The 25,759-nt window shown below is 40.5% G+C and overlaps 1 protein-coding gene across 50 annotated transcripts in view; it reads left to right on the top strand.

Moving 5' to 3' along the window:
- Window positions 1–8,735, top strand: part of MEF2C (myocyte enhancer factor 2C) — a 156,506-nt gene extending 147,771 nt beyond the window's left edge. For 48 of the 50 annotated variants that reach the window (XM_065599168.1, XM_065599182.1, XM_065599156.1 and 45 more), the window contains one exon: window positions 4,048–8,735. In XM_065599168.1, coding sequence (XP_065455240.1) covers window positions 4,048–4,369 — 322 coding nt within the window. In that variant the 3' untranslated portion in view covers window positions 4,370–8,735. The other 2 variants (XM_065599183.1, XM_008167471.4) reach the window with 1 other exon arrangement.
- The last annotated feature ends 17,024 nt before the right edge of the window (window positions 8,736–25,759 follow it).

Here is a 25,759-nt window from a genome sequence, read left to right as displayed (position 1 = left end):
ATTTCCCTTTACAAAAGCCTTATTGACTCTTTGTCAACATACCGTGTTTATCTGTGTGCCTGATAATTTGATGCTTTACTATAGTTTTAACCCATTTTCTGGTGTTATCTGACAAATAATTGATGTTTAGTAATTGTATAGAATTCTTTAAAATTAAATCATTTTCTTTTGCCCCTTGGATTTTCTACATTAAACCCCATTTATGTTTCAGGGAGGTTGCTGTGTTGTTCAAAAGGCAAAGATAATATTAGCCTGGGTCTATGTAATGCATTTTATATGAAGGTAAAATAAGCATTTGTGTAAAATAGACATTGATATTTGCTCCATTAACATGTAAAGGCAAAACCAGGTATTTATCCCATGCAGAATTTGGATTTAATAGTGAAAAGCACCTGTGTCCTACCCTTTTATAACGAAGAAAAGAGATCAGTTCTTCATATAGCTGCAGTCTCCCACCTTGCATTCTAAGTCTTACTCACACTTGCAATGTATACCCGTGCATAGTGGGCTATCATCACTTATAATGAACCACATCAGCTTATGACTCACAAAGTTTTGGCTAATGAAGACTAAAGAGACAAGTTTTCACACTGGTTCCTGAACCTCTGTACCAAGAATAATGTACATTAGATTGCAATAATGCCAGCTATATTTCTCAAGAGTTGCACTCATCCTACCTGTCTTTCAGAAATAGGGTGACCAGATGTCCAGATTTTATAGGGACAATCCCAATATTTGGAGCTTTTTCTTATATAGGCTCCTATTATCCCCCATCCCCGTCCCAGTTTTTCACACTTTCTGTCTGGTCACCCTGTTCAGAAACTTGCTGCCTATAGAGACTGTAATATATAATATAGTACAGTGTATATAAAGAGATACTGATCAGTGTGTTTCATCAAATCATGTGAGAAAATTTCACTGATATACTTGCCTTACCCTGGATTGAAGAATTATATTCCTGTGTTTTAAAAGTGTCCCAATCTCTACAGAGCTATATATCAAGGGTCTATATCACAGGCAGTCCCAAATCAAATCTCCAGGTCCCCAACACCCCATATGTTGAGGAATTTCAGATTCAGAGCCAAGTTTTGTATCTACACCCACCTCTAGTCTAAAATATTTATTAAACTGCCAACCTACTATCCCAGGCAAAGCCCGAACCTCTCCTAAGGGGATACAAGATTAAATCCATAGGAAAATGAAAAAAATCAGGAGTATATTTTTATTTATTGTTGGATTTTTTTCATCAAGGTCTCAGCAAAAGTAGAATATTTCACTGAGTAAGTAGAAATGATCATGTCTAATATTAACAAACAGTTCTCTCCACACATTTAAAATGTACTTCCAAAATGCAACAGAGAGTACCCCGTTTGCCTTCAGAATGTATTTGGGAGTGCATGAGGGAAGGAATTGTACACCTCACTGCACTTTTTAAAACATTTGCATCAATGAGCTCTGCAATATGCTAGGGGGAGAGTACAGTAGCAAATTTTGACAAACTGTTCTAAATGAATGCAGGGTAGATGAAAGCAATCATTGTTGGAGCACTTTGTTCTGTCTTTGTTGTCTAACAATAGCCATCCATTATTAAACATTGTGACAATTAGTGATAAAAGCGTTTGATATAGTTTCAGTAGAGAAGCCAAATTGTTTCAAGTATAAATCTGCCAAAATGAGACAAAATACTGTTTTGCCTTTCACTGGAGTTACAGTAGATGTTGCATAAGTAAAATCCCCCCAAATATTCCCTCACTCTTAAAACCCTTGAAATTATGTGTCTGGGAACTCTAACTTCAGCCTGATTTATGGTTCTTAATTGGAACCATGCCTCAGAATATAATAAGAATTACACACTAAGAAAGATACTTTTGAGATATGTATAATAAAAAAGGGAAATTCAATTTTGGCCAGTAGGTGGTGCTTTTGTACAAAACATTCTTCAAAGGGAAGTGGTATCGTTTCTCCCTTATTTTAGAATAATGAACATTTTTCATATTTTCTCTCGCTCCCACACATTAAAGCTTCCCGCTGCCTCTAACGTGCACACACAAATATACAAACAAAAAATCAAATTAGAATAAGCATTTAGCATTCTTTCTTTCTTTCTTCTCTTAACAATAACACAGTAAGAACTATAACTTTTGTTGGTATTTATGACACTCTTTGTTTGAGTTGGGTGTGCCCACATGCAAAGCAATATATTCCCCTGATGTCCTCAACTACATTTCAACTAAAAGTCTCTGGTAGCTTATTGATTAAAAGACACAAATAATATTTTGAATTTAGGATTCTTAAATCTGTAGCATAGATTAATACATCAAATCCTAACCTGCCTAGGGTATATTTTTTTAATATTAATCCCTTTCAAGGTTCAGCTAATTTGAAGTCTTCATTTTTGAAGTTAAAAAACATACACAGTCTGCATTATCTAGTACATTGCTACTCATCAGTGTGAATGATGGTAACAATGCTTTTGTGCATCTGAACTAATCTGATTGAGCTCAACAGAAACTCCATGCTTCCCCTGTCACCACCTGTGCATGAATGCGTACACATATGCATATGGATCAGTAACTGGTTAAGACAGGAAACAAATGGTAGGAATAAATGGTCAGTTTTCACAGTGGAGAGAGGTAAATAGTGAGGTCCCCCAAGGATCTGTACTGAGTCCAGTGATGTTCAACATATTCATAAATGATCTAGAAAAAGGGGTACACAGTGAGGTGGCAAAATTTGCAGATGATACAAAACTACTCAAGACACTTAAGTCCAAAGCTGACTGCAAAGAGTTACAAAGAGATCACACAAAACAGTGACTGGGCAACAAAATGGCAGATGAAATTCAGTGTTGATGAATGCAGAAGAAATTCACACTGGAAAACATAATCCTAACTATACATGCAAAATGATGGTGTTTAAATTAGCTGTTACCACTCAGAAAGAGATCTTGGAATCATCATGAATAGTTCTCTGAAAACATCCGCTCCATGTGCAGCAGCAGTCATAAAAGCTAACAGAATAGGAACCATTAAGAAAGGGATAGATAATAAGACAGAAAATATCATAATGCCTCTATATAAATCCATTTTATTCCCACACCTTCAATACTGCATGCAGTTCTGGTCGACCCATCTCAAAAAAGATATATTTTAATTGGAAAAAGTACAGAGAAGGGCACCAAAAATTAGCTTCCACATGAGGAGAGATTAAAAAAACTGGGACTGTGCATCTTAGAAAAGAGACGAGTAAGGGGGATATGATAGACATCTATAAAATCATGACTGGTGTGGAGAAAGTGAATAGGAAAGTCTTATTTACCCCTTCATATTACAAGAACCTGGGATCATCCAATGAAATTAATAGGCAACAGGTTTAAAACAAACATAAAGAAGTACTTCTTTACACAATGCACAGTGAATCTGTGGAACTTGTTAACAGGGGATGTTGTGAAGGCCAGAAGTATAATTGTGTTAAAAAAAGGATTAGCTAAATTCATGGAGGATAGTCCATCAATGGTGATTAGCCAAGATGGGCAGAGATGCAACCCCACGTTCTGGGTATCCCTAAACCTCTGACTACCAGACACTGCGACTGGATGACAAGATGGATCACTCGATAATTTCCCTGTTCTGTTCATTCCCTCTGAAGCATCTGGCACTGGCCACTGCCATAAGACAGGACACTTGGTTAGATGGACCATTAATCTGACCCAATAATGCCATTCTTATGTTCTAATGTTCATCAGTTATAAAGAAAACTCTAGTGGTTTCAGCAGTGCAAAGGCTCAGCATCCAAACTGTATCATAGCACTTACAAAAATAATAGAATTTCTTGATAGGGAATACCATAGAGCCATTCAAGAGGGTCATGTCTGTTGTGATGCCTCTTTCATTGGGTCTCAATATTCCTGAGAGAATATTCCTCACATTCCTGGCATGCACTGTTATCCATAAGAGTCTTTAAACTGATGTTTTGGGCAAGTGTTTGTACGTTTCTGGGGGCTCCATGCCTCCTCAGTCTGTAACTGGGTTTCCTTTCCTCCTACAGAGCTTGCACTAGCACTCATTTATCTCAGAGTACAAATCTCTCCCTGCCTTCTACTCAAAGCCTCAACATCAAGTCAGAACCTGTTTCTCCTCCTAGAGACCGTACCACCACACCCTCGAGATACCCACAGCACACGCGCCACGAGGCGGGGAGATCTCCTGTTGACAGCTTGAGCAGCTGTAGCAGCTCATATGATGGAAGCGACCGAGAGGATCATCGGAACGAATTCCACTCCCCCATTGGACTCACCAGACCTTCGCCGGACGAAAGGGAAAGCCCCTCTGTCAAGCGCATGCGGCTCTCTGAAGGATGGGCAACATGATAACGTTATTACCTATTAGTTTTTTTCTTGCAGTGTGTGTGTGCTATACCTTAATGGGGGTGGGGGTGGGGGTCGATATGCATTATATGTGCCGTGTGTGGAAAAAAAAAAGTCAGGTACTCTGTTTTGTAAAAGTACTTTTAAATTGCCTCAGTGATACAGTATAAAGATAAACAGAAATGCTGAGATAAGCTTAGCACTTGAGTTGTACAACAGAACACTTGTACAAAATAGATTTTAAGGCTAACTTCTTTTCACTGTTGTGCTCCCTTGCAAAATGTATGTTACAATAGATAGTGTCATGTTGCAGGTTCAACGTTATTTACATGTAAATAGACAAAAGGAAACATTTGCCAGAAAGTGGCAGACTTTACTGAGAGAGAAAGCAGCTGTTATGCAACATATAGAAAATGTACAGATGTTTTGACAGACCCAGCAATGGGTGGCCATGAAGAAATGTTAGAAAGAGTCTGGGTCACCTACCATACCTAAAATGCTCACAAACATGCAGGCATATCATTAGAGTATGGCACTCAGTTAAAAGGATCAAAGACATGTAAAAGAGGACCATACTTGTAAAAATGTTGTGTTTGAGGGCTAACATATTTAATTTTTAAAATTCTGGGTCTGCATTACTTATTAAATAAAAAATAGAAAAATATGTACATTACATTTTGCTTATTTTCATATTAAAAAGTAAGACAGAGTTTGCAAAGCATTTGTGGCTTTTTGTAGTTTCCTTAAGCCAAAATGTGTGTTTTTTTCCTTGATAGCTTCGCTAATATTTTAAACAGTCCTGAAGAACACAAACAGAGGACTTTTTGTATAGAACGCACTACCCTAAGCCATGAAGAACTCCATGCTTTGCTAACCAAGATAACTGTTTTCTCTTTGCAGAAGTTTTGTTTTTGAAATGTGTATTTCTAATTATATAAAATATTAAGAATCTTTTAAAAAAATCTGTGAAATTAACATGCTTGTGTATAGCTTTCTAATATATATAATTATGGTAATAGCAAAAGTTTTTGTTATCTTAATAGTGGGGGGATTATATTTGTGCAGTTGCACATTTAAGTAACTATTTTCTTTTGGTTTTCTTTTACTCTGCATACATTTTACAGATTCAAAGTCAGCTGTCAAAAAACTAATCTGTAAAAGGTTAGAATTTACCCAAGATGTAACAACCTAAATCATTTTAATACAACATTTACAAATCATTGGGTGAACTGAGATCGATTGTATATACTGATTAGTTCTTTCATGCTGTTTTGTGCATTGTAACAAGTTCAGGACCCTGATATTACTTATGTCCTGTGTATCTTGTAGTTTTCCACAATTAAATGACAAAGTGGCATAACTTGGCCCTTTCTCATAAATTAAATGGAGCTGATATTCTGTCTGCTAGAATTGGATGTGCATCTCTTAAGGCTGCCAGGTAATTAAGTGGAGGTGAAGAGCTCCACAAGTAGTGGAGAAAGAAGTCAAAAGTGAGGAGTTGGCACAGAAACACAAGTTATAGAATTTTAGAAATCTTAGAGAGATTTGGGTGGTCAATAAAAGAAGCATTCAAAAGCAGATTTATCTTGTACAACCAATACTTAGCCAACAGGTCACCATCATTCTCGTAGCCCTTATTGGTCACATTATCAGACAGAGGGAATGTTGTTGAACAATGTCTCCTGTGTATTTCACCCAAACAGGTTTTGCATGGAGCAGCCACCATTTTCTCCTACCATATATTTTTCTTTAATTAAAATCGTGTAGACAGAAAGAATATCCCATTCATTTTAGTTCCTCTTTGTCCCTCATGTACTATTACAGGAAAATGGTGGAATACCGGATTTTTAGTTCAGCATTTATGTTGGTGGGATTTGTTGGCTTTTTTTTTTTTGATGCAATTCCCCATTAAGATTTTAGTGCCATTGTACAACTGATAATGTTTCTTCTTTTCAAGAGTAGGTCTGTCTCCCACTTAGATGCATTGACACAGTAAGGAATCTAGCAGCAATAGCTGTCTAAGTATCAATACAGAGAGGTTATGTTATGGGAAACATGCCCTCCATTTCCCATCTATACATGCAGTTGCTGTGCACTGCTCATTGATAAAGTCTACCTCTCTGTGGTAGCAAATGGTGTATAGTGTACATTGTGCATTATGACTTGGGCTCTTCCTTTATATGCAACCTGACTACAAGTGCACACTTGGTCATGCAGAGGCTAGTGCATTGCTACGTGTTTTGGATGTTTTCTAAGCAGAACAACATATTGCTACTGCATCCATCCTCTCTCGTAGAGCAACCTGTGGGATCAGAAAAAAGATACGTGTGCATAACAAAAAGTGAGACTAGCGCCCATAATCAGTTTTTTAAAACACAAAACTCTTTTTCAAAATACATTTCTTCACCTTAAAATGAATCTATTCTCATATTCTCAGTCTGAGATTTTTAAAGTTTAATATGTCTAAAATATGCAAATATATCACAAATGTACCTTGCCATTTCAAAAAACTTAGGTTTATGAGTATTGTTAGTAGTAACTTGTCAATGGGGGCAGGGGAGTCAGTCTATTGAAATATGAAGAATAGCCATATTAATAGTTTACCTTACAATTTGCCTCAGCAACACAAGAAAAAGGAAATTTGAGATTCTAAGACAGTAGTGGTATAACATACATTACCTTAAGTATCTAGCAGAAAGTAGCATGAAAGGTATTGCCGTGGCAATTTTTAGTAATTCTAACCATGGTTTTATACAAACGCAAATTGAATCACATGAAGACGGATGCCAGTCGTCCCTTTTGTTCCTGCTACTGAGCTCAATGAAAGTATAGTGGCAAGATAGTGGGGGATAATACATATTTGTAAACTGATCTAATTAAAAGAAGCACAACTTTGATTGTGAAGTAACTTTCTGTAAACTATGACTGTCTACTTTTACTTGTTCCTTTATCGTAACTTACCACATATTGTGTTGCAAAGGTAATTTGGGTTTATCGTGTGAGTCCTTTGTATTTAAGGAGTTTGGGGCAGAGCCCTAAAAGAGTATTAACATTTACTTTACATTAATCCATGCTATATAATGTTTTAGGCAACATTCTTAATTGCAAGTTCAAATACCTTAAGTGGCATTTTGTACATCTCCAAATATTGTTGTAGCTAAATTAATCCTTCTTTAAAAAGGTGTTTTCAGTTAGCCCAGTTGCTGGCAACAATGATATGATGTACACAGTTGCACAATCTGTATATTGTATGCATTGTTGCCTTTCACAATGGAGCTTTTATCATTTCACTGTTTTTCAAAAGTTGTGTTTTATAACAAAATGGCTTATATTTTTCCCAAAAGTGGAATTTAATGGTTTTTAATGAATAATATAAAAATATTTGTTCTCAGATCTTTTTCAGGTAAAGCTAAAGTAAGAATAAAACAACTCAATATACTGTTTTCGAGAATGTCAATCCTTTTGTATTGTATGTATTATCCTATATACCCATCTTTTAACTATAGACGTACCAATGCTGTTTTGTTTTCTTTTTCCTCTTCTTCTCTTAGAAAGTAAACGCTTTGTAATTTTTTAAAAGCCACTTGAAACCTCAATAAAGGCTGTTGCCTAAACATGGCATACTTCATCTGTTCCTGTTTATGCCATCTGCTGTGATGTCGTCACTTATATGGCATTAATTTCCTGCCACTACAGATCTCTTGAAGGACTGATGGAACATTGGTGTCTGTTAGAATGCTTCAGACTGTAGATGTAATCAAAGGCTTTTGTTAATATATTTTAACCAAAGATGTGGAGCAATCCAAGCTTTGAGCCACACCTTCTGCTCAAAATTCTCCATTTGATTATTTTCGTAATCAGGTGTTGCATTTTCCCTTCCCTGCTCATACCTCAGACTGATCCATACCTCAGTTTGATTCAAAGAGGTCAGTTCAACGACAAATAAAAAATGCAGTACCTGTGTCCTTTGTGGAGTAAATAATGTAAAACCTGAGTTACCTTAGGCATTATGCTTGGATTGCTTCAGATGGTTTGTTGTATCCTTTTTGTTTCCTGCTTCTTCTTTTTCTGGGGATTTGTTTCCATTAAACAATGGTAATTAAAAAGTAAGCTTGTAAATGGGGGGCATATACAAGCATTTGCAACAAGTATTAAAATAGAGGCTCACAGCGGCATAAGCTGGACTTTGTCGCCACTAGATGACAAGATGTTATAACTAAGTTAAACCACATCTGTGTATCTCAAGGGACTTAATTCAGCTGTCTGTAGTGAACAAAAATGGGAAAAATTCACAAGTTTCTCCTGCTGGAAATAAGGTATAATTTGTATTTTGCAGACAAATCAGTAAAGTTACTGGCTTTCTTAGTGATACCGTGTCTGTGGTGCATTTTTTATTAATTACATAATGTTTTGTTATTTAATTATATGCCATTGTAGTACTTTTGAAAGCAACACTGCAACAAACAATTGCAACTATTGTCAGTGGTTTCTATATTTGATTCCTAAATGGGGTAAAATGTTAATTACAAATCTATATGCTTATAGGGGCCTCTTCACCACAGTATCTCAGGGCCTCACGAATGTTAACGAATTTACCTTCACATCATCCCTGTGAGGCAGGGAGATTATCACCCCCCCTCCCCCACCTCCTTTACAGACAGGAATCTGAATCAGAGAGAGATTACAAGCCAGACTCTGATACCTGTACTCATCTGGGGAGAAATCCTGTCCCATTGAAGTCAGCGTGACCTGGATTTCACCCACTGAGTATAGTTCCTTACTCTGCATTGGTCCTTTTGATTTCAATGGGACCACTCATGGAGTTGGTGCTATTTAATGTGTATAAGCTTATCTGAATTTGGCCCCCTAAATGACTTGCCCAAAATCAAATCACTCAGATCTCTTGAGTGCTAGCCCAGTGTTTTAGCGACAAGACTATCCTCTATATGAAGTGTCGTCCCCCCCCCCCTTTTTTTTTTTTTGCATTCTTTTAACAGTTGTGGCAGGCGGAAGGAAGAGTAACCTATTTATTGCTGCAGGCCCCTTTTCACGTTACACTTTTGATTTTGGAGTCTGTGAATAGAAACCTCAGTTTCTTTCAGCAAGATATACTTTAGTGTTAGAGATAGACAAATTATTAATAGTTTAAGGTGCTTGGTGAATGTGACAATTTCAAAAATAACATTAGAAGACCTAGATTCTAAATATATTGGTGAAAGAAAACAGCCATGCCGTTAATTACTGTTACATGTAGTCAGCTGCCCCCGCACTCCTACGCACAGTGTGTAGGACTTGCTCAGTGACTGCCTCAAGGAGCTGCACTGGGGAGCCAGCCAGGATAGGAGCAGCAGCGAGCCCTGGGGTGTACCATGTGAAAAATTCTGGGGCTGCTCATGCATTAAGTGACACAATTGCTTTTTTAACAGAAATGTTTCTTGTATTGGTGTGTTTGGCCCCAACATAAACATTTAGGTGCTAAAGTTAAAGGGCATTATTTGTGTTGTATCATGTGTATGTGTGTTGCTCATACTCAACTAAAGCACTACTTTACCTGCAGGGCTAACAAGACTTCTGCAAAGTTCCTCTGGGCATGTAACAATATGTGTAATATTTTTGTAATCATTGTACAGAGAGGTCAGATTTATGACCTCTTTCTCCTGTAATCAGATTCCTATACATTTGATTGATAGTGAAATATTATCAATGGGTAGAGAAGAAAGAAGGCTGTTATTTAAAAAACAGAATTCTTTTTTTTCACCCCAAGAGTACAAAAACTGTGATTCGCTTGCTTTAAATTTCAGGGATTAAAAAAATAAGATTATAAAATCTGCATCTTGAGAAGGAATTAGAAAAATCACTTTACTCCTCTCACTAAGCCCCCTCATCTTAAATTCATAGTGGAACCGTGCCTTTGCATTACAACTGCGAAGTAAAGGGTACGGAATAACTCAACCACTCACCTTTAACATCCAAGCCCTCATTCACTCAGTTTTTTTCAGTAGCACCCATCATCATAGCTCTAAGTGCAGTTCTGACTAGCACTATTTGCCTCACAATACATACCTAGAAAAGTTAAATCATATCCAGTTCATATAAACTGCAGAAAATAATCTCTGTACCGTTCCTGGCAATATTTTGTATTTACATATTGTTTTTCATCCTTAAGAATCTTAAAGCATACTACAAAAAAAAATTAGCCCAGTGCTAAAGTTCTAGTCCCATTGGCTCTCCAAGAAGCAGAGTGGACACCACTAAAATTTACCTCTAGGGATGAACATGGCAGCTGTTTAATAGTGCATAGAACTGTACACTGGAGTAAGGCCAGGACACCAGAACTAATTAATTTTATGGAATTAGGGTTCTGGAATCTCTAATGACCACAAGTGATTTAAGTTCCCGGGAGCTTGGTTTTACATCTGTCACAAAACTCTCCCTGCTCAACACTCACCAGACCACAGTGTTTGGGTCCAATCATGCTAGACCTTGTGCTTTTAGGGTATGTCTACACTTCAGTTAGATACCCTCAGCTGGCCTGTGCCAGTTGAATTGGTCTCACATGGCTTGGCTCACTGCCTGCTTAACTGCAGTGTAGACCGGACTTGGGCTGGAGCGTTGATTCTAGGACCCTGCAAAGTGGGAGGGTTCCAGAACTTGGGCTGCAGCCCGAGCCTGGATGGCTACAAGGCAAACCGCCAAGCATGGCCCACCCATGCTCTGCCCCCAGGCTACTCCCCCCCCACTTCCCACTCTGGGTGCGGCAGCTCCAGTCCCCCTGTGTGGTGGCCATGCGCTGCCTGCTCTCCTGGCGCTCTGGGGCTGGAGGGGCTGCAACTGTGCTACTGGCCCTTCTAGTGCTCTGGGGCTGGGGCTGTGATGCTGGCCCTCCCGGCACTGGGGAAATTGCGGCCGTACACCGTCAGCCCTCCCAGTGCTCTGGGAACTAGCCTGGGGTGGGAGCCAGTGGACACTGTGGGGGAGGGCTCTGGGCTTCAACGGGGGGTGCAGAAGGGGCAGGGCCTCGGGCAGAAGGGGTGGGGTGGGGTGGGACAAGGCTGGGGACTCGCCTCCCCCAGCCAGCGGTTCACGTGCCACCCATGCCAATGAGCTCAAGTCAGGTGATACAGGCCAGCTACAGGTTTTTAACTGCAATGTAGACATATCCTTAGATGTCCAGGATTCCCCTCTGGCACATGTAGGGTTGCCAACTGTCTAATTCCACAAACCCAAACACCCTTGCCCAAGGTCACGCCCCTGTCCCGCTCCTTCTCCTAGGCCCTGCCCCCATTTACTCCATCCCCCCCCCCCCTCCTTCACTTCACTGGGCTGAGGCAGGGGGTAGGCTGGGAGGTGGGGTTGAGAGGTTCAGAGTATGGGAGCGAACTCCAGGCTAATTTGTGAATATTCAGAAATCCTCCGCCTTTGACCTGCTTGTCCGAGTGCTTTGGTGACACTTCTGTTCACTGCCTGAGATTGTGAAAGTTGTCTCATATTTATAAGTGTGGACCTCAACTATGTAGAAGCAGCTAACTAGCAGTAGCTGCAAAAGGAAACATACGGAAATACAGGAAAGGCCTGCTGATGAGACAGGCGGTAGAGTGAGTCAATACCGGAGGGACAAAACTGAAGAGATTTCAGACACTGCTGGTAAACTTCCTGAAACAAGTAATAAGATTTCAGAGTAGCAGCCGTGTTAGTCTGTAGCCGCAAAAAGAACAGGAGTACTTGTGGCACCTTAGAGACTAGCAAATTTATTAGAGCATAAGCTTTCGTGGACTACAGCCCACTTCTTCGGACGCATAGTAATAAGATTGTTATTGTTAGACGGTATGATCCCACCAAAGATTGTTAGAAGGTATGATCCCACCCAGCTCCTTATCATTTGGATTTACGTTAAGTGGTGAAGAAAGTGAACCAGTGGGTCATTTGCTATGAACAGTTATTCAGTCATTCAATTAAACCTTCCCAACTTCCATGTCACTTTGGTATAAAGCACAGGAGTTTAAAAGACAAACCTCTCGAATTTTTCAAGAGAAAGTTAAGTGTTTTAAAAACAGCTAAAAAAATCTCTCAGTGGCATTAATGTGAAGGCCCTAGAAGCGTCACACCATGTAAGCTTGAGCATTGCTCAAACTGGGAAACCTCAAGTGAGACTCTCATATTACCTGTTGTTGATTCTTGGGGATAAAGCTACAAAACAGCTTGATGTCATTTCCTTAATGGTGGATCAAGAAGAATTCAAGCCATGTCTTCTCAAGAACAGAAAGAATTCATAGACCATATAAAACAGAGTAAATTATTTTCATTACAATTAGACAAAAGTACTAATATCATTAATTTTGCTCAGTTTCTTACATATGCAAGGTTTGAATCAGGAATGACAATTAAAGGAGATTTTTCTTTTTGTGAAGCTCTATCAAGAAATACAATGGCAGTAGAAATCTTTAACAAACTGAATGCGTTCATCACCACAAATGGTGTAGAGTGGAAAAACTGCATTAGTACATGCTCTGATGGCACACTGGCAGTGACTGGGAAATTTGGTGGTGTTTGGCAAAAATTAAATAAATGGTGCCTAATATTAAGTTCACTCACTGCAGTATTCACTGTGAGGCACCAGTTATGCCCCCCTCTCCCTTCCCACCTCAAAAAAGGCACGTCAATCTGTAAGTAATTCTGGATCAGGCCATAATGGTGGTCAATTTTATGAAAGCATGGTTGTTTTCAGTTTTATGCAATGAAATGGGAAGTAATCATTAAATTCTTCTCTATACAGAAGTGAGATAGCTATCACATCGGAAGGTGTTGACTCATCTCTGAACTCCATTCTGAGGTACAAATTTTCTTTAGTGATTTTAGTTTTGAATATACTGATTGCTTTGCAGCTGAGGTATGGCTGTCAAGATTAGCCTACTGAGCTGACTTGTTCACATGTCTTAGGGCAGGTCTTCCCTGGGGGGGGGGTCGATTTAATATACGCAAATTCAGCTACACTAATAGCGTAGCTGAATTCGACCTATCGGAGCCGACTTATCCCGCTGTGAGGACGGCGGCAAAATCGACCTCCGCGGCTCCCCATCGACGGCGCTTACTCCCACCTCCGCTGGTGGAGTAAGAGCATCGATTCAGGGATTGATTGTCGCGTCCCGACGAGACGCGATAATTCGATCCCCGAGAGATCGATTTCTACCCGCCAATTCAGGTGGGTAGTGTGGACCTAGCCTTAATGAACTGAATGCCAGTTTACAGGGACTAAACACTACGCTTTCTCATGACGAAACAAGGGCAGTGATAAAGAAACTGAAGTTCATAGCATGAGAAGGAGGAAAGGGAAATTGCAAATCATTCCCAGTCTTGGAAAAAATTCCTTATTGAAAATTAATTGAAAATTCTTCCTGACCTCATTGCTAACATAAGAGAACATTGCCTGAATTTGGTCACTGAGTTTAATGAATACTTTCCCGCCAGTGTGACAAATGAGAATTGGATCAAGAACCCATTTTCAATAGAAGAAGACACCCTGCCAGATGGCTTCTTGGCAAAGGAAAGGGAAGAGTTGATTGAACTGTCATGTGATGGAGGACTCAAGCTTGAATTCAGCAAAGTGCAGCTCAGTGACATTAGCTGAGAAAGAGAGGAATTTAGTCTGATATCAGACAGAGCTTTGAAATGTTGTACATCCTTCAGTACTACATGTCTCTGTTAGACATTTTTTTCTAACCTGATAGCCATTAAAAAACAAGTATTGGATGAATCTCAATGCATAACCAGACCTTTTGCTGAAGTTCACCAATATCTCACCTGACATAAAGCAACTATTGTCCTGTAAAACTAGATTAATGATATTCTTCTCATTAATGGCACCTTTTTTGTTTTCTCTGAGAGCTACTCAAAATGTTTTGCATTTTTCTTTATTTCAATTTTGTAAAAAGGTAAGCAAAGTGAACTTTGGTATGCATTCAACACTAATCCAGATAAAAATTAACAGGAAATTCAGAATTCAATTAGACAAGTTAAAAAGTCAAACCATTGATGTAGTTTGGCAACATGTCAAAATATATCAAGACATTATTTATGATGTATTTAATTGTTTCTTGTAACACCAAAGACATAAATAATAATGGATACTTCGTTGTGTAACTTTTTGATTCACTGCCTAAAAACCTGAGGTGTTTAAAAAGGATGTTAGAATCAAACGTTTTAGGCTTTATTTTACTGTCAAGCATAGAAAAACTTAAGCCTATTGAAACCTAAAATAAATGTACACAAAAAGGAGAAATTTGCATGTGATACTTCAAACATCAATTTTTTAAGAAGATGGTATGTGAACCAATACAGTTTGAGAACATAAAAACATAAGAATGGCCATACTGAGTCAGACCAAAGATTCATCTAGCCCAGTATCCTGTCTTCCAACAGTGGCCAATGCCAGGTGCCCCGGAGGGAATGAACAGAACAGGTAATCATCAAGTGATCCATCCCGTCACCCATTCCCAGCTTCTGGCAAACAGAGGCTTGGAACACCATCCCTTCCCATCCTGGCTAATAACCATTGATGGACCTATCCTCCATGAATTTATCTAGTTCTTTTTTTAACCCAGTTGTATTCTTGGCCTTCACAACATCCTCTGGTAAGGAGTTCCACAGGTTGACTGTGTGATGTGTGAAAAAAATACTTCCTTTTGTTTGTTTTAAATCTGCTGCTTATTAATTTCATTTTGTGACCCCTAGTTCTTGTGTCACGAGGCGTAAATAACACTTCCTTATTTACTTTCGTCACACTAGTCATGATTTTATAGACCTCTATCATATGCCCCCTTAGTCATTTCTTTTCCAAGATGAAAAGTCCTAGCCTCTTTAATCTCTTCTCATACGGCAGCTATTCCTTACCCCACATCATTTTGTTGCCCTTTTTTTAACCTTTTCCAATTCCGATATATCTTTTTTGAGATGGGATGACATATGCACGCAGTATTCAAGATGTGGGCATACCATGGATTTATGTAGAGGCAATATGATATTTTCTGTCTTATTATTTATCTCTTTCTTAATGATTCCCAACACTCTGTTAGTTTTTTTGACTGCCGGTGCACATTGACTGGATGTTTTCAGAGAACTATCCACAATAACTCCAAGATCTCTTTCTTGAGAGTTAATTTAGTCCAAATCATTTTATATGTATAGTTGGGATTATGTTTTCCAATGTGCATTACTTTGCATTTATCCACATTAAATTTTACCTGTCATTTTGTTACCCAGCCAGCCAGTTTTGTGAGTTCCCTTTGTAACTCTTCGCAGTCTGCTTTGACTTAATAATCGTGAGTAGTTTTGTATCATCTGCAAATTTTGCCACCTCACTGTTTACCCCTTTTTCCAGATCATTTATGAATATGTTGAACAGTACTGGTCCAAGTACAGATCCCTGAGGGACCCCACTATATACCTCTCTCCATTTTGAAAACTGACCATTTATTCCTACCCTTTGTTTCCTATCTTTTAACCGGTTACTGATCCATGTGAGGACCTTCCCTCTCATCCCATGACACCTTTCTTTGCTTAAGAGCCTTTGGTGGGGGGCCTTGTTAAAGGCTTTCTGGAAATTTAAGTACATTATATCCACTGGATCACCCTTGTTCACATGCTTGTTGACCCCCTCAAACCACTGCCAGCTACCAGAAAGCATGCTAGGAAAATGTTATATAAAAGGGTGAACCTGTGATGAGAAGTTTAGTGATGATGAGGCAATCACAAAGGAAGCAGCATCTGGGAAAAAGCCTAATTCCCAACTTTATGTGGCTAGACATTTGGATACAAGATATAACAAGGTTTTCCAAGCTGGGCCTGGTGTATTTGAAATAGAACTATTTTGTTTTCCTTTGACATTTTCTACCTATAATAAAAACTGAGATGCTTATTGGACAAGAGCTGCTTCCTGTGCTTATAATTTACTACTTTATATACAAGTGTATATGGCAAAGCTACAAAGGATTTCCAGCTCAGAGCCCGAGGCCAAAATATGCAAGCTAGGGTGCTTAAATTAGGCAGTTAAAATCATATTTAGGCACATAAATAAAAGTAGCCTGGTTTTCAGAGGTACCAAACACTCACAATCCCACTGAACTAAAAGGGAGTTGAGGAGGCTCAGCACATCTGAAAATCAGGCCTCTTTTATTTAGATCTTTTATTATGGATTTTAGCCATTTAACTTTAGGCACCCAAGCTTGTACATTCCTATCATATCATTTCTATCCAAGCTGCCACTCATACCAAGTATGCCTCTCTTCACATATTTTTTTTCTAATATTGTCTGAGGAGAGAAGCAGGCCTTCAAATGGAGAGCATATTCTCAAGTAGGTGCTTCAGTCATGAATCTCTCATTAATATTGGGAGAGAGGCAGCAATTAACTAGCATGTGTCACATACAGACAGACACATTACTGAAAAGAGGTACCCCAATATTTATAGCCTTTCCGCAAATCTCACCACTTTACATGACTCACCGCACTTGTCCAGCAATCACATAGCGCATCCATCACTTTTTTTCTTTTAATCCTGTTTTTTAAAATTGCATTTATTGGTTGTTCAGCATCGCTACAATAGGTGTGTATCCAATACACATGAGGAAGTTCATATGCATACTAAAGGTAATAAGCCAGGAACTAAGAATGTCAAGCTTTTCTGTTTAGCATACCACTGCTCTGCCAGAAGTTTAATATTTTGAGGCACACCCAGTCGACTTAAGTATAAACATGCACCTGCTTAAACATTCTGAAAGAGCAAGTAAAAATGAATAACTGCATAAATTATAGATGCATGAGTGCATTTAAGGACGAGTGATTGATAGAATTAATGTGCACGTAGGAGAATGAGACAATATCAATGTGTGAGTAAGTGTGGGGGTGGGAGCGGTAACAGAAGGGTGACAGATCTAGACCCAGGGACATAATATTACATACTGCTGCCCTACTAAACCACCAGGGCAGAGTACAAAGGCCAAATTAGGGGTATTAGCAAAGTGCCCACTGATTCATTGAGACTGCATACATCATGAGTAAAATTACTCACATATGTAAATATATGAAGGATTGGTCCCTAAAATGTCAAATTTTAAAACAGACACTATGACATAAAAGGAGACTTTGATTAGTGGCCAAGTGAGAGGCCCCAAAAATATCTTTATAAATAAACCACATTAAATATGTTCAGGTCTGGGGTCATTTGATTACTTTTACCAACATTCCATTGGAATAGTTTACAAAGGGATGTAGTTAGATTCTCGATCCCTTGGAGTTTTTATATCAAAATTGGATGTTTTATTAAAAGATACATTCTAGTTCAACCACAAGAATTACTGACTGAGGTAGTATGGCTTGTGTTATGCAGATCAGACTAGATGATCATAGATTCCAAGGGCAGAAGGGACCATTGTGTTATGATCATTTAGTCTTACCATAGGGTTGCCAACTTTCTAATTGCAGAAAATTGAACACCCTTGTCCCGCCCCTTGCCCCTTCCACAATCACTCCATTCCCGCTCCCTCCATCACTCGCTCTCCCCCACCCTCGCTCACTTGCTCATTTTCACTGGGCTGGGGCAGGGAGTTGGGGTGCAGGAGGGGATGAGGGCTCTGGCTGGGGGTGCGGGCTCTGGGATGAAGGCTGTGGGCTGCACAAGGGGTCTCCAGGCTGGGGGGTGGGGCTGAGATGTTGGGATTGTGGGAGGGGGCTGGGGTGTGGGAAGGGCGAGGGCTCTGGCTGGGGATGCAGTCTCTGGGGTGGGGCCGGGCATAAGGGACTTGGGGTGGAGGAGGGGGCTCCAGGCGTGGGGGTGGAGCTGAGTGGTTCAGAATGTGGGAGGGGGCTCTGGGCTGGGGTAGGGAGTTGGGGGCAGGAGGGGTACAGGCTCTGGGCTGGGGGTGCAGGCTCTGGGATGGGGCCAGAAATGAGGGGTTCAGGGTCTGGAAGGGAGCTCTGGGCTGGGGCAAGGGGTTGGGGTGCAGGAGGGTGCTCTGGGCTGAGGAGGAGAGGTTTGAGTGTGGGAGGGGGCTCAAGGCTGGGGCAGGGGGTTAGGGTGCGGGAGAGTGTGGGGCCCTGGTGGCACTGACCTCAAGCAGCTCCTGGGAAGTGGCAACATGTCCCTCCGGCTCCTAGGCTGAGAGGCAGCCAGGGGGCTTCATGCGCTGCCCCCACCCGCAGGTGCCACCCCCACAACTCCCATTGGCCGCAGTTCCTGGCCAAGGGGAGCTGTGGAGCTGGTGCTTGGGGTGGCGCCTGCGGGCGGGGGCTGCTCTCCGAGAACCCATCCCGTCCCTCCACCTAGGAGCTGGAGGGACATGGTGCCACTTCCCAGGAGCCACATGGAGCTGGGCACAGAGCCTTCCTGCCCCGCTGTGGCCAACCAGACCTTTAGCAGCTGGTCAGCCACCAGGGTCCCTTTTCGACCTGGCATTCTGGTCAAAAAGTGGACTCCTGGCAAACTTATCTGAACCCCTGTTTAACACAGGCCACAGAACTGCCCTAAAATAATTCCTAGAGCAGATCTTTTAGAAAAACATCCAATCTAGATTTAAAAATTGTCAGTGATGAAGAACCCACCACAACCCTGGGTAAATTGTTCCAGTGGTTAATTACTCTCATTGTTAAAAATTTACGCCTTCTTTCCTGTCTGAATTTGTCTTGTTTCAGCTTCTAGTCATGATGGTCCCTTCTGGCTTTATGATCTATGAATATTTGCTGTGGTATGTTATGATTTTCTCAGAAACTGTTATCATGCTCAGTTCACAGTAATGAGTAATGATACTCATATCACTAATTTTCTAACCATGAAATCAGTGATAATTTATAAACTGAAGACAACTTAGAAACACATGAAATAAATAAAAGAATAAAACGGCAATCTGAATTTGTACTACCATAGTGCCTAGAGGTTAGCTGAGACTGAGGCCCTATTGTGCTCAACATTGTACAAACAGAGGCCTTGATCCTGCAAAGGCTTATGCATCTGCTTCATTTTACACACTGTGTGAGTAGTCCATTGACTTTGGTGGAACTAGTCGCAGTAAGTAAAATTAAGCAGGTTCATGAGTCTGCAGGACCAGGACCATAGAGAAAGAGACACTCCCAAGAGCTTACAGTTTCAACAGACAAAACAGACACCGTGAAGGGGAAGGGAAATAGCTCATAAGAGTGAATAGTGTGCAAACATCATTTCAGTTACATGGATTTTTTAAAAATCTATTATATACCTAAACAGTTCTAAATCTAAATTGTGAAAATTGAACAAACCTGAACAATTATAAAGCACTGTCGGTCTGTCTAACTAGATACTTAATAAATCTATAGCCTGCATCACCACAGTATCAGAGTGGCTCACAAGTCTAAATGGCTGACAATTATTCAGAACTGTCAGTAACTGTAATTAGTCTCTGGTTTATGAGCTTTACATAATCATACCTTACATACCCTTTTACAGAATAGGAAATTGGAAAGATGGAGCATGGCTTCATAGTTTCCAATTTCTCAAAACAACAAAGATGGCGTGGGTTGATCAGGACAAGCAGAAGTCTAATAATGACAGAGGGATGAAAGCATCAGGCCCCTACTATTTACTTTTAATTTTAATATTGGGAGCTAACACTGCCCCTCCCCTCCAAAAAAATTACCAGTCATTTACTTGAGACCAGTACGGTATTAAATTGCCTCCATCCCATAGAACCAATATTCATTGCAGACTCCCTTCAGACTAATCCCTAGGATTTGGCCAATCCTGAAGTTTCTACACCCTCCCCCTGCAAGGGGAAATGTGGGTACATGTGAGTGGGTACATACCTCAGTCTGTGAAGATTTACAGTTTCCCCTTCTCCCTCCTGGCTAACAGGATCCACCAGTTAACTCCTAGGTCTCTCTCTTTTGTTTACCTCTGGGAGCTGGTCCCTTTGAGACTCACCTGCTCTGAACACTGGCTGCACATTGCCACAAAATTGCAAACTCCACCTATTAAATGCTCAGCTTTTAAATTTCTGTCCTTTCTCCTTGTTAACCTAAAACCAGTCCTCCAATATGCAGTAAGGAAGGTATAAAAACCTGCCAGACACCTTGTCAATCTTGCCCAGAGAGAAAAATTCCTTCCTGATACCAAATGCTGCTGATCGGTCAGACCCACAGCATCTTGGAAATGCAGGGCAAACTATACCTCTCTTACAGGGCAAGAAAGGTGGAACATCAACCATAGCAGAATGGTTACTGCAGGCCCTGAGAACTTCAAATACAGCAAGGGGAACACCATGAGATATAGTTAACTTTCCCCATCTCCCACAGCTTGGTTGATAGACAGCAGCGGATGGAAGGAAAACCTCTACCCTTCCATACTCCTCTTCCTTCCTCACACAGGTATGTGTCCACATGCATGCTGCATTAGGAAAGGGTAGGCTCAGGAGCAGCCAAGCATAACTCTTCCTTCTGCTTCTTTTTCAGGACCTCAGCAGTTGCCTCTCCACTGCCAGTCTGATCACACATTCCTTCACACACACACTAAAACATGGGGACATTTCATTGTACTGGCATATTTTTATTAAGTTTTCACATGCTTTCCATATGCAAAATTATGTCTGAAAATTTTACCTAACTTGTCATTATTTTTCTTTTTTTAATATCCCATGTATATGAGAAGCTACCTTTTCCTTTTTTAATTTTTCTGATGATATTTTTACATAACCTAGACTGTGGAGCATAAGGCAGATGCTATTACGTTAGCGTGAGAGTGAGATTAATAGATTTCCAGTGCAAAATCATTTTAATTAAAAAAAAATTAAACTGAGAATTAGTGGGGGCATTCTACAGAGTGCTGCTCAAATGTCACTTTACATGTTTAAGAAAGCTTCACCATGGAGAAATGGGTTTGTGAGCATGTGCAGAATACTATATACCAGTAAAAGGGGAATTCCACATAACTAAAGGCCCAATCCATCTCCTATTGAATTGCTCAATGGAAATTGGATTGGATTTATTAACGTTCTTTGCTCAGTGCTCATAGTTTTTGGTTTGTGTATTGTAGAGAGATTTATATTGATTGGGGAAATAATATTTTGTCATGTCTCTAGGTATTGACAGAGTAAAATTATGCAATGTCTCAGGAGTTCTTCAAATACATATAAAATTCATTAACATGTTAACTCTAAACAAGACTCAGCAGTAGCATATATGACCAATAGAGAATACTCAATCCAGCAAGCACATAATATTTTCCTCCATGCTTAATACCAACTAGAATGCCTCTCCGGTATCACAGTGATTATCGCCAAAGGGCCAAGTCCTCAGTTCCTCGCTTAGAGCTTAACTTCAATTTTACAGTGTGTACTGGGTTAGGTGTGGTGTGCAGCAGTATTAGTCCAAGAGCTGATCAGAAAACAAATTGAGACTCAAATCACAATTCCTCCCCTGCTTCCCCTTTGCTCTAGGAATGAATAAATTAATTCACCCCTTTTGGTGGAACAATTTACCCGGCACTGTGCTCCCAGCCAGATACTCTAACTTGCAAGTAGGGGAGGCAGATCCAGTACTCCTCCCATCCCCAACCCTCTCTGCCCCTTTCTTTCCCACTTGCTCATAGTGGGGAGTATGAGTGAGTAGGCTCTGCTTTCCCCACAAAACACAGAGCCACAGTCTGAGCCTGGGAGCAGGGGAAGACTTACCCCCACTAAGCAAAGTAAAGGCTGTAATAATCTGTTTTTTTTCACTTATGCTATATATAGGAGAACGCCCATTGAAAATCAGGGGTTGACTTAAAACGAAGTGAGAACTTGAGGATTTTTCCCACCTCAGTAGAAATATGCATCAGAAAGAGAAAGAAAGATCACTGAAATTGTGATTTACTGGTTCGCTTATAACTCTAGAGACTTTATAACTTTTCATTGGATGAAACCTCTCTGCTGAATAAGATCAATGATTACTTATTGATTGGATTTCACACTGGGCTCTCAACTTAGCTACTATAACTAGAGTCAGAAGCTTTGGGATCATTTGTTGTCACCATGTGAGTGATTGCAAAAGCACCAATCAAACTGTACCAAAAGCTTTTGTATCAAGGACTCTACATCTCTCTCAAAGTCCTTAGTCTCTCACTGCCTTAATATTCAGTAATTTATAGAAACACATTCTTATTCTTTTGTAACTGAAAGATTACTCACCATGAATCAAGAGGAAGATAAAATGGGATAAAGAGACAAAAAACGGTTAACCTCTGGAGAGCCACTTCACTTCATACCTGCTTGGTTTATTTGCCTCCCTAGTTGCACCTGGGCCATCCACCGTCAACAGTTTTGACTAACCTTTTTCAGCTGAACTGAAGTCTATGGAAGAGGCAGTAAACCTTTGTTAGTCTAGGTCTACTTGCTCAGTTGCCAATGTAACCCTCCCTCCATCTTTCCTCCCTGACCTAGCCTTTAATCATGAAGGCTTTTGTAGATACGCGAGTATGAGTATGAGCTCACATCGATTTCCTCTACCTAAGATAAACAGACCAACTACTGTTTCTAAGAAAACTTCTATAGTTATTCTGCCACCTGAGGTCAGGCCATGTACCTGAGCTCAATTTCTGAGAGTGCTAACGTCAATCATCCTCAGGAGAGCTATGAATAGCTGCTGAAGAGAGAGTGTTAGCCAGATCCTTTCTCTTCCCATCCTCTAAGGAGGTTGCAGATCTCTCTCCAACCTGGTAGAGGACGAGGAAGCTAATTTTGCCAAATAGGGAAGAATTGCTAGACTCTCCTGGATGTTTTTTCTGCCCTGTTTTGCAGAAATATTGCCAAATTACTTAAAATAAGCTTTGTACTTTATCATTACCAAATGCACAAGTTAGGCCAGGATAAATTTAACCAATCAAAATGCAGGATTAATTTACAGTGTAAAACCTTCTCTATTGCTTGTTGTTGCAATATGTGGGCCAAAGTCTCTCTTCCCATATATACACCCTCTTTTCCATTGGGCCCCAAAAAGTAGGAGGACAACGTGGTTCTGGTCTACAGGGGAGTACACAAGGGAGTGGTCATGCAGAATGACTCCCCACACTTGCCTGCTCTGGAGCAGTGCCCCAGGGTGGCATGCTCCACATCAGCTCACATGTGGACAGGGAACAGGGAAGAGAAATGGTGGAGATACGGCCTGTGTCCACACAGGTCCAGTGACACAGTGCCCAATGCAATGGTAAGGAAAGCAAGTGCAGACACTCTTGTCACCCAGGGCCTGTAATATCATGCACAAAGTATATGTACTGGTGCTCTCCAGGCTGCTATTGGGCAGAGTAGAGTATTCTTTCAAACCAAATCCCCACTTAACACCCCTGTGCAAAGCTTATTTATTTAGGCTTTGCACAAGGGAATAGTATAGGATGACCAGATGTCCCAATTTTATAGGGACAGTCCTGATATTTGGGGCTTTTTCTTATATAGGCCCCTATTACCCCCAACCTCCGTCCCGATTTTTCACACTTGCTGTCTGGTCACCCTAGAATAGTATGGGGGCATTTATTGGCATTCTTTGAAGGGCTGGAATTTGAAATGATGGCAATTCAAAGAAGACATACCAAAAGTGTGTCACAGTGCTATAGTTTGCAGTGTCATTGTAGCTGTGCTGGTCCCAGGATGAGAGATGAGGTGGGTGAGGTAATATCTTTTATTGGACCAAGTTCTGTTGGTGAAAGAGACAAGCTTTTCGAGCTTCACAGAGCTCTTTCTCAGGTCTGTAGATGAGTTTGGCATCAGACACCTGGTATGTGTGATTCAGAAGAGAATCAATTAATTTGAATCTTGACTTTTGTCCCATCTCCTCTGTTGTCTGCAGCAATACCTGCATGTGCCTCACATTACAGTCATGAGAGCTTTACCATATTTTTAACATATAAATTCACTTCCTCACCACCCATAAATCTCATTTCTAATGACCTATTTTCTTTTAATGCTGAGGTAGTTCAAATTGATGTAAATATTGAGGAATTATACCATTAATTGTCATAATATTGTGAGTGGGTAGATAGATAGAGCCAATACTTGGGGAAAAAATCTACATTAAAAGAATGTTAAGGTTGCAAAGTGAAGCATGCAAAGTCAGGAAATGCTGAAAGATATGATGAAGTTGGAGAGGGCTTCCCAGAATGATGGAGGGATGGAAAGGAGTTTTTTATAATGCTGGCTGGTGGAGTTCCTGTTTGAATTGATGACTTTCATTTCTGGGATTTTCTTGTATTATGAATTATGTGCTCGGGTGCCTAGAACCTTGTATAAGCACCTTTATTTTCTTAATTATTATTTAAATCCATATAACTAAATACACCACAAATACATCCAGACAAGCAATTCAGAGTATCTATGTCTCAACTTTTCCGTCTGTGAAATGTATCGAATAATACAGTTGGGCACCATTTGTAGATCCCAAAATTGGCAACGGTGGGTACAAATGAGCATCCCCATTTATGTGTGGGGAAAATCAGTGACTTGGCCGAGGTTACATGCTGGGAAGGGGAACCCTCATGATCTGAGGGTGGGCCATGTCTGCATTTGGACTCAATTCCTTTCTCTCCACAAGAGCCACATCTTGTGGAACTAATCCAGCCTCGATTTTCAGGCAGAGGGGTAGAAGACATAGTGCCAATAAAAGCTTTTAAAACATTTCTAAAATAGCTTGTCTGTCATGGTATGAGACATACATAGAATACATGACTGTGGCTTGGGCCACTCGGATACTATCAAGGTGATGGGTGGATGTATGAGTGTGAGAAATCCCTGTGGTGTGTAAAGATTTTATCAGCACCTGTTTGGGATGACTGCATCTCCCCCTCATGGTTTTGACTCTCATAGGTAATGCAGCCTTTCCCACTGAGTCCTTTCTACCACACCATGTATCGTACCTGATACTTTATTGAAAACATTTCCAGCCACAGTACTCATCCCATTATCAAATGTGTTCATTGTGCTGAGAGACACGGTGGGTGAGGTAATATCTTTTACTGGATGAATGTCTGTCGGTGAATGAGACAAGCTTTCGAGCTACACCCAGCTCTTCTTCAGTCAGTATTTCCCAGAATAGGTATCTTCCCTTAGAGACAGGCTCTGCACGGCCATCACATGGGTGCAGAGTAGGGAGGAGAATACAAGGAGTGTGGCCCTCCTTCCATGCACACATCATATGTATCAAGTGAGGTGAAACCGCAGCATATGAGCCTGAACCAAAGCTCATTGAAGATTCCCATCAACTTCAGTGGGCTTTGGATCAGGGCTTGTGTGGTCAAGGGAATGCATGGACTGCTCCCTCTCTCATCCCCTGCAGATGTATTGGCCCCTAAAATGGTTGGGGAGAAGTCAGAGCCATGTTCTTGTTCCCCTCTCCACTGGTTCAGGGAGCTGGC

Source organism: Chrysemys picta, chromosome 6, assembly GCF_011386835.1.
Source record: "Chrysemys picta bellii isolate R12L10 chromosome 6, ASM1138683v2, whole genome shotgun sequence".
In the NCBI taxonomy this organism is placed as follows: Eukaryota; Metazoa; Chordata; order Testudines; family Emydidae; genus Chrysemys; species Chrysemys picta.
The sequence above is the reverse complement of the archived record's forward strand: the minus strand, read 5'-3'. Positions and strand labels throughout refer to the sequence as shown.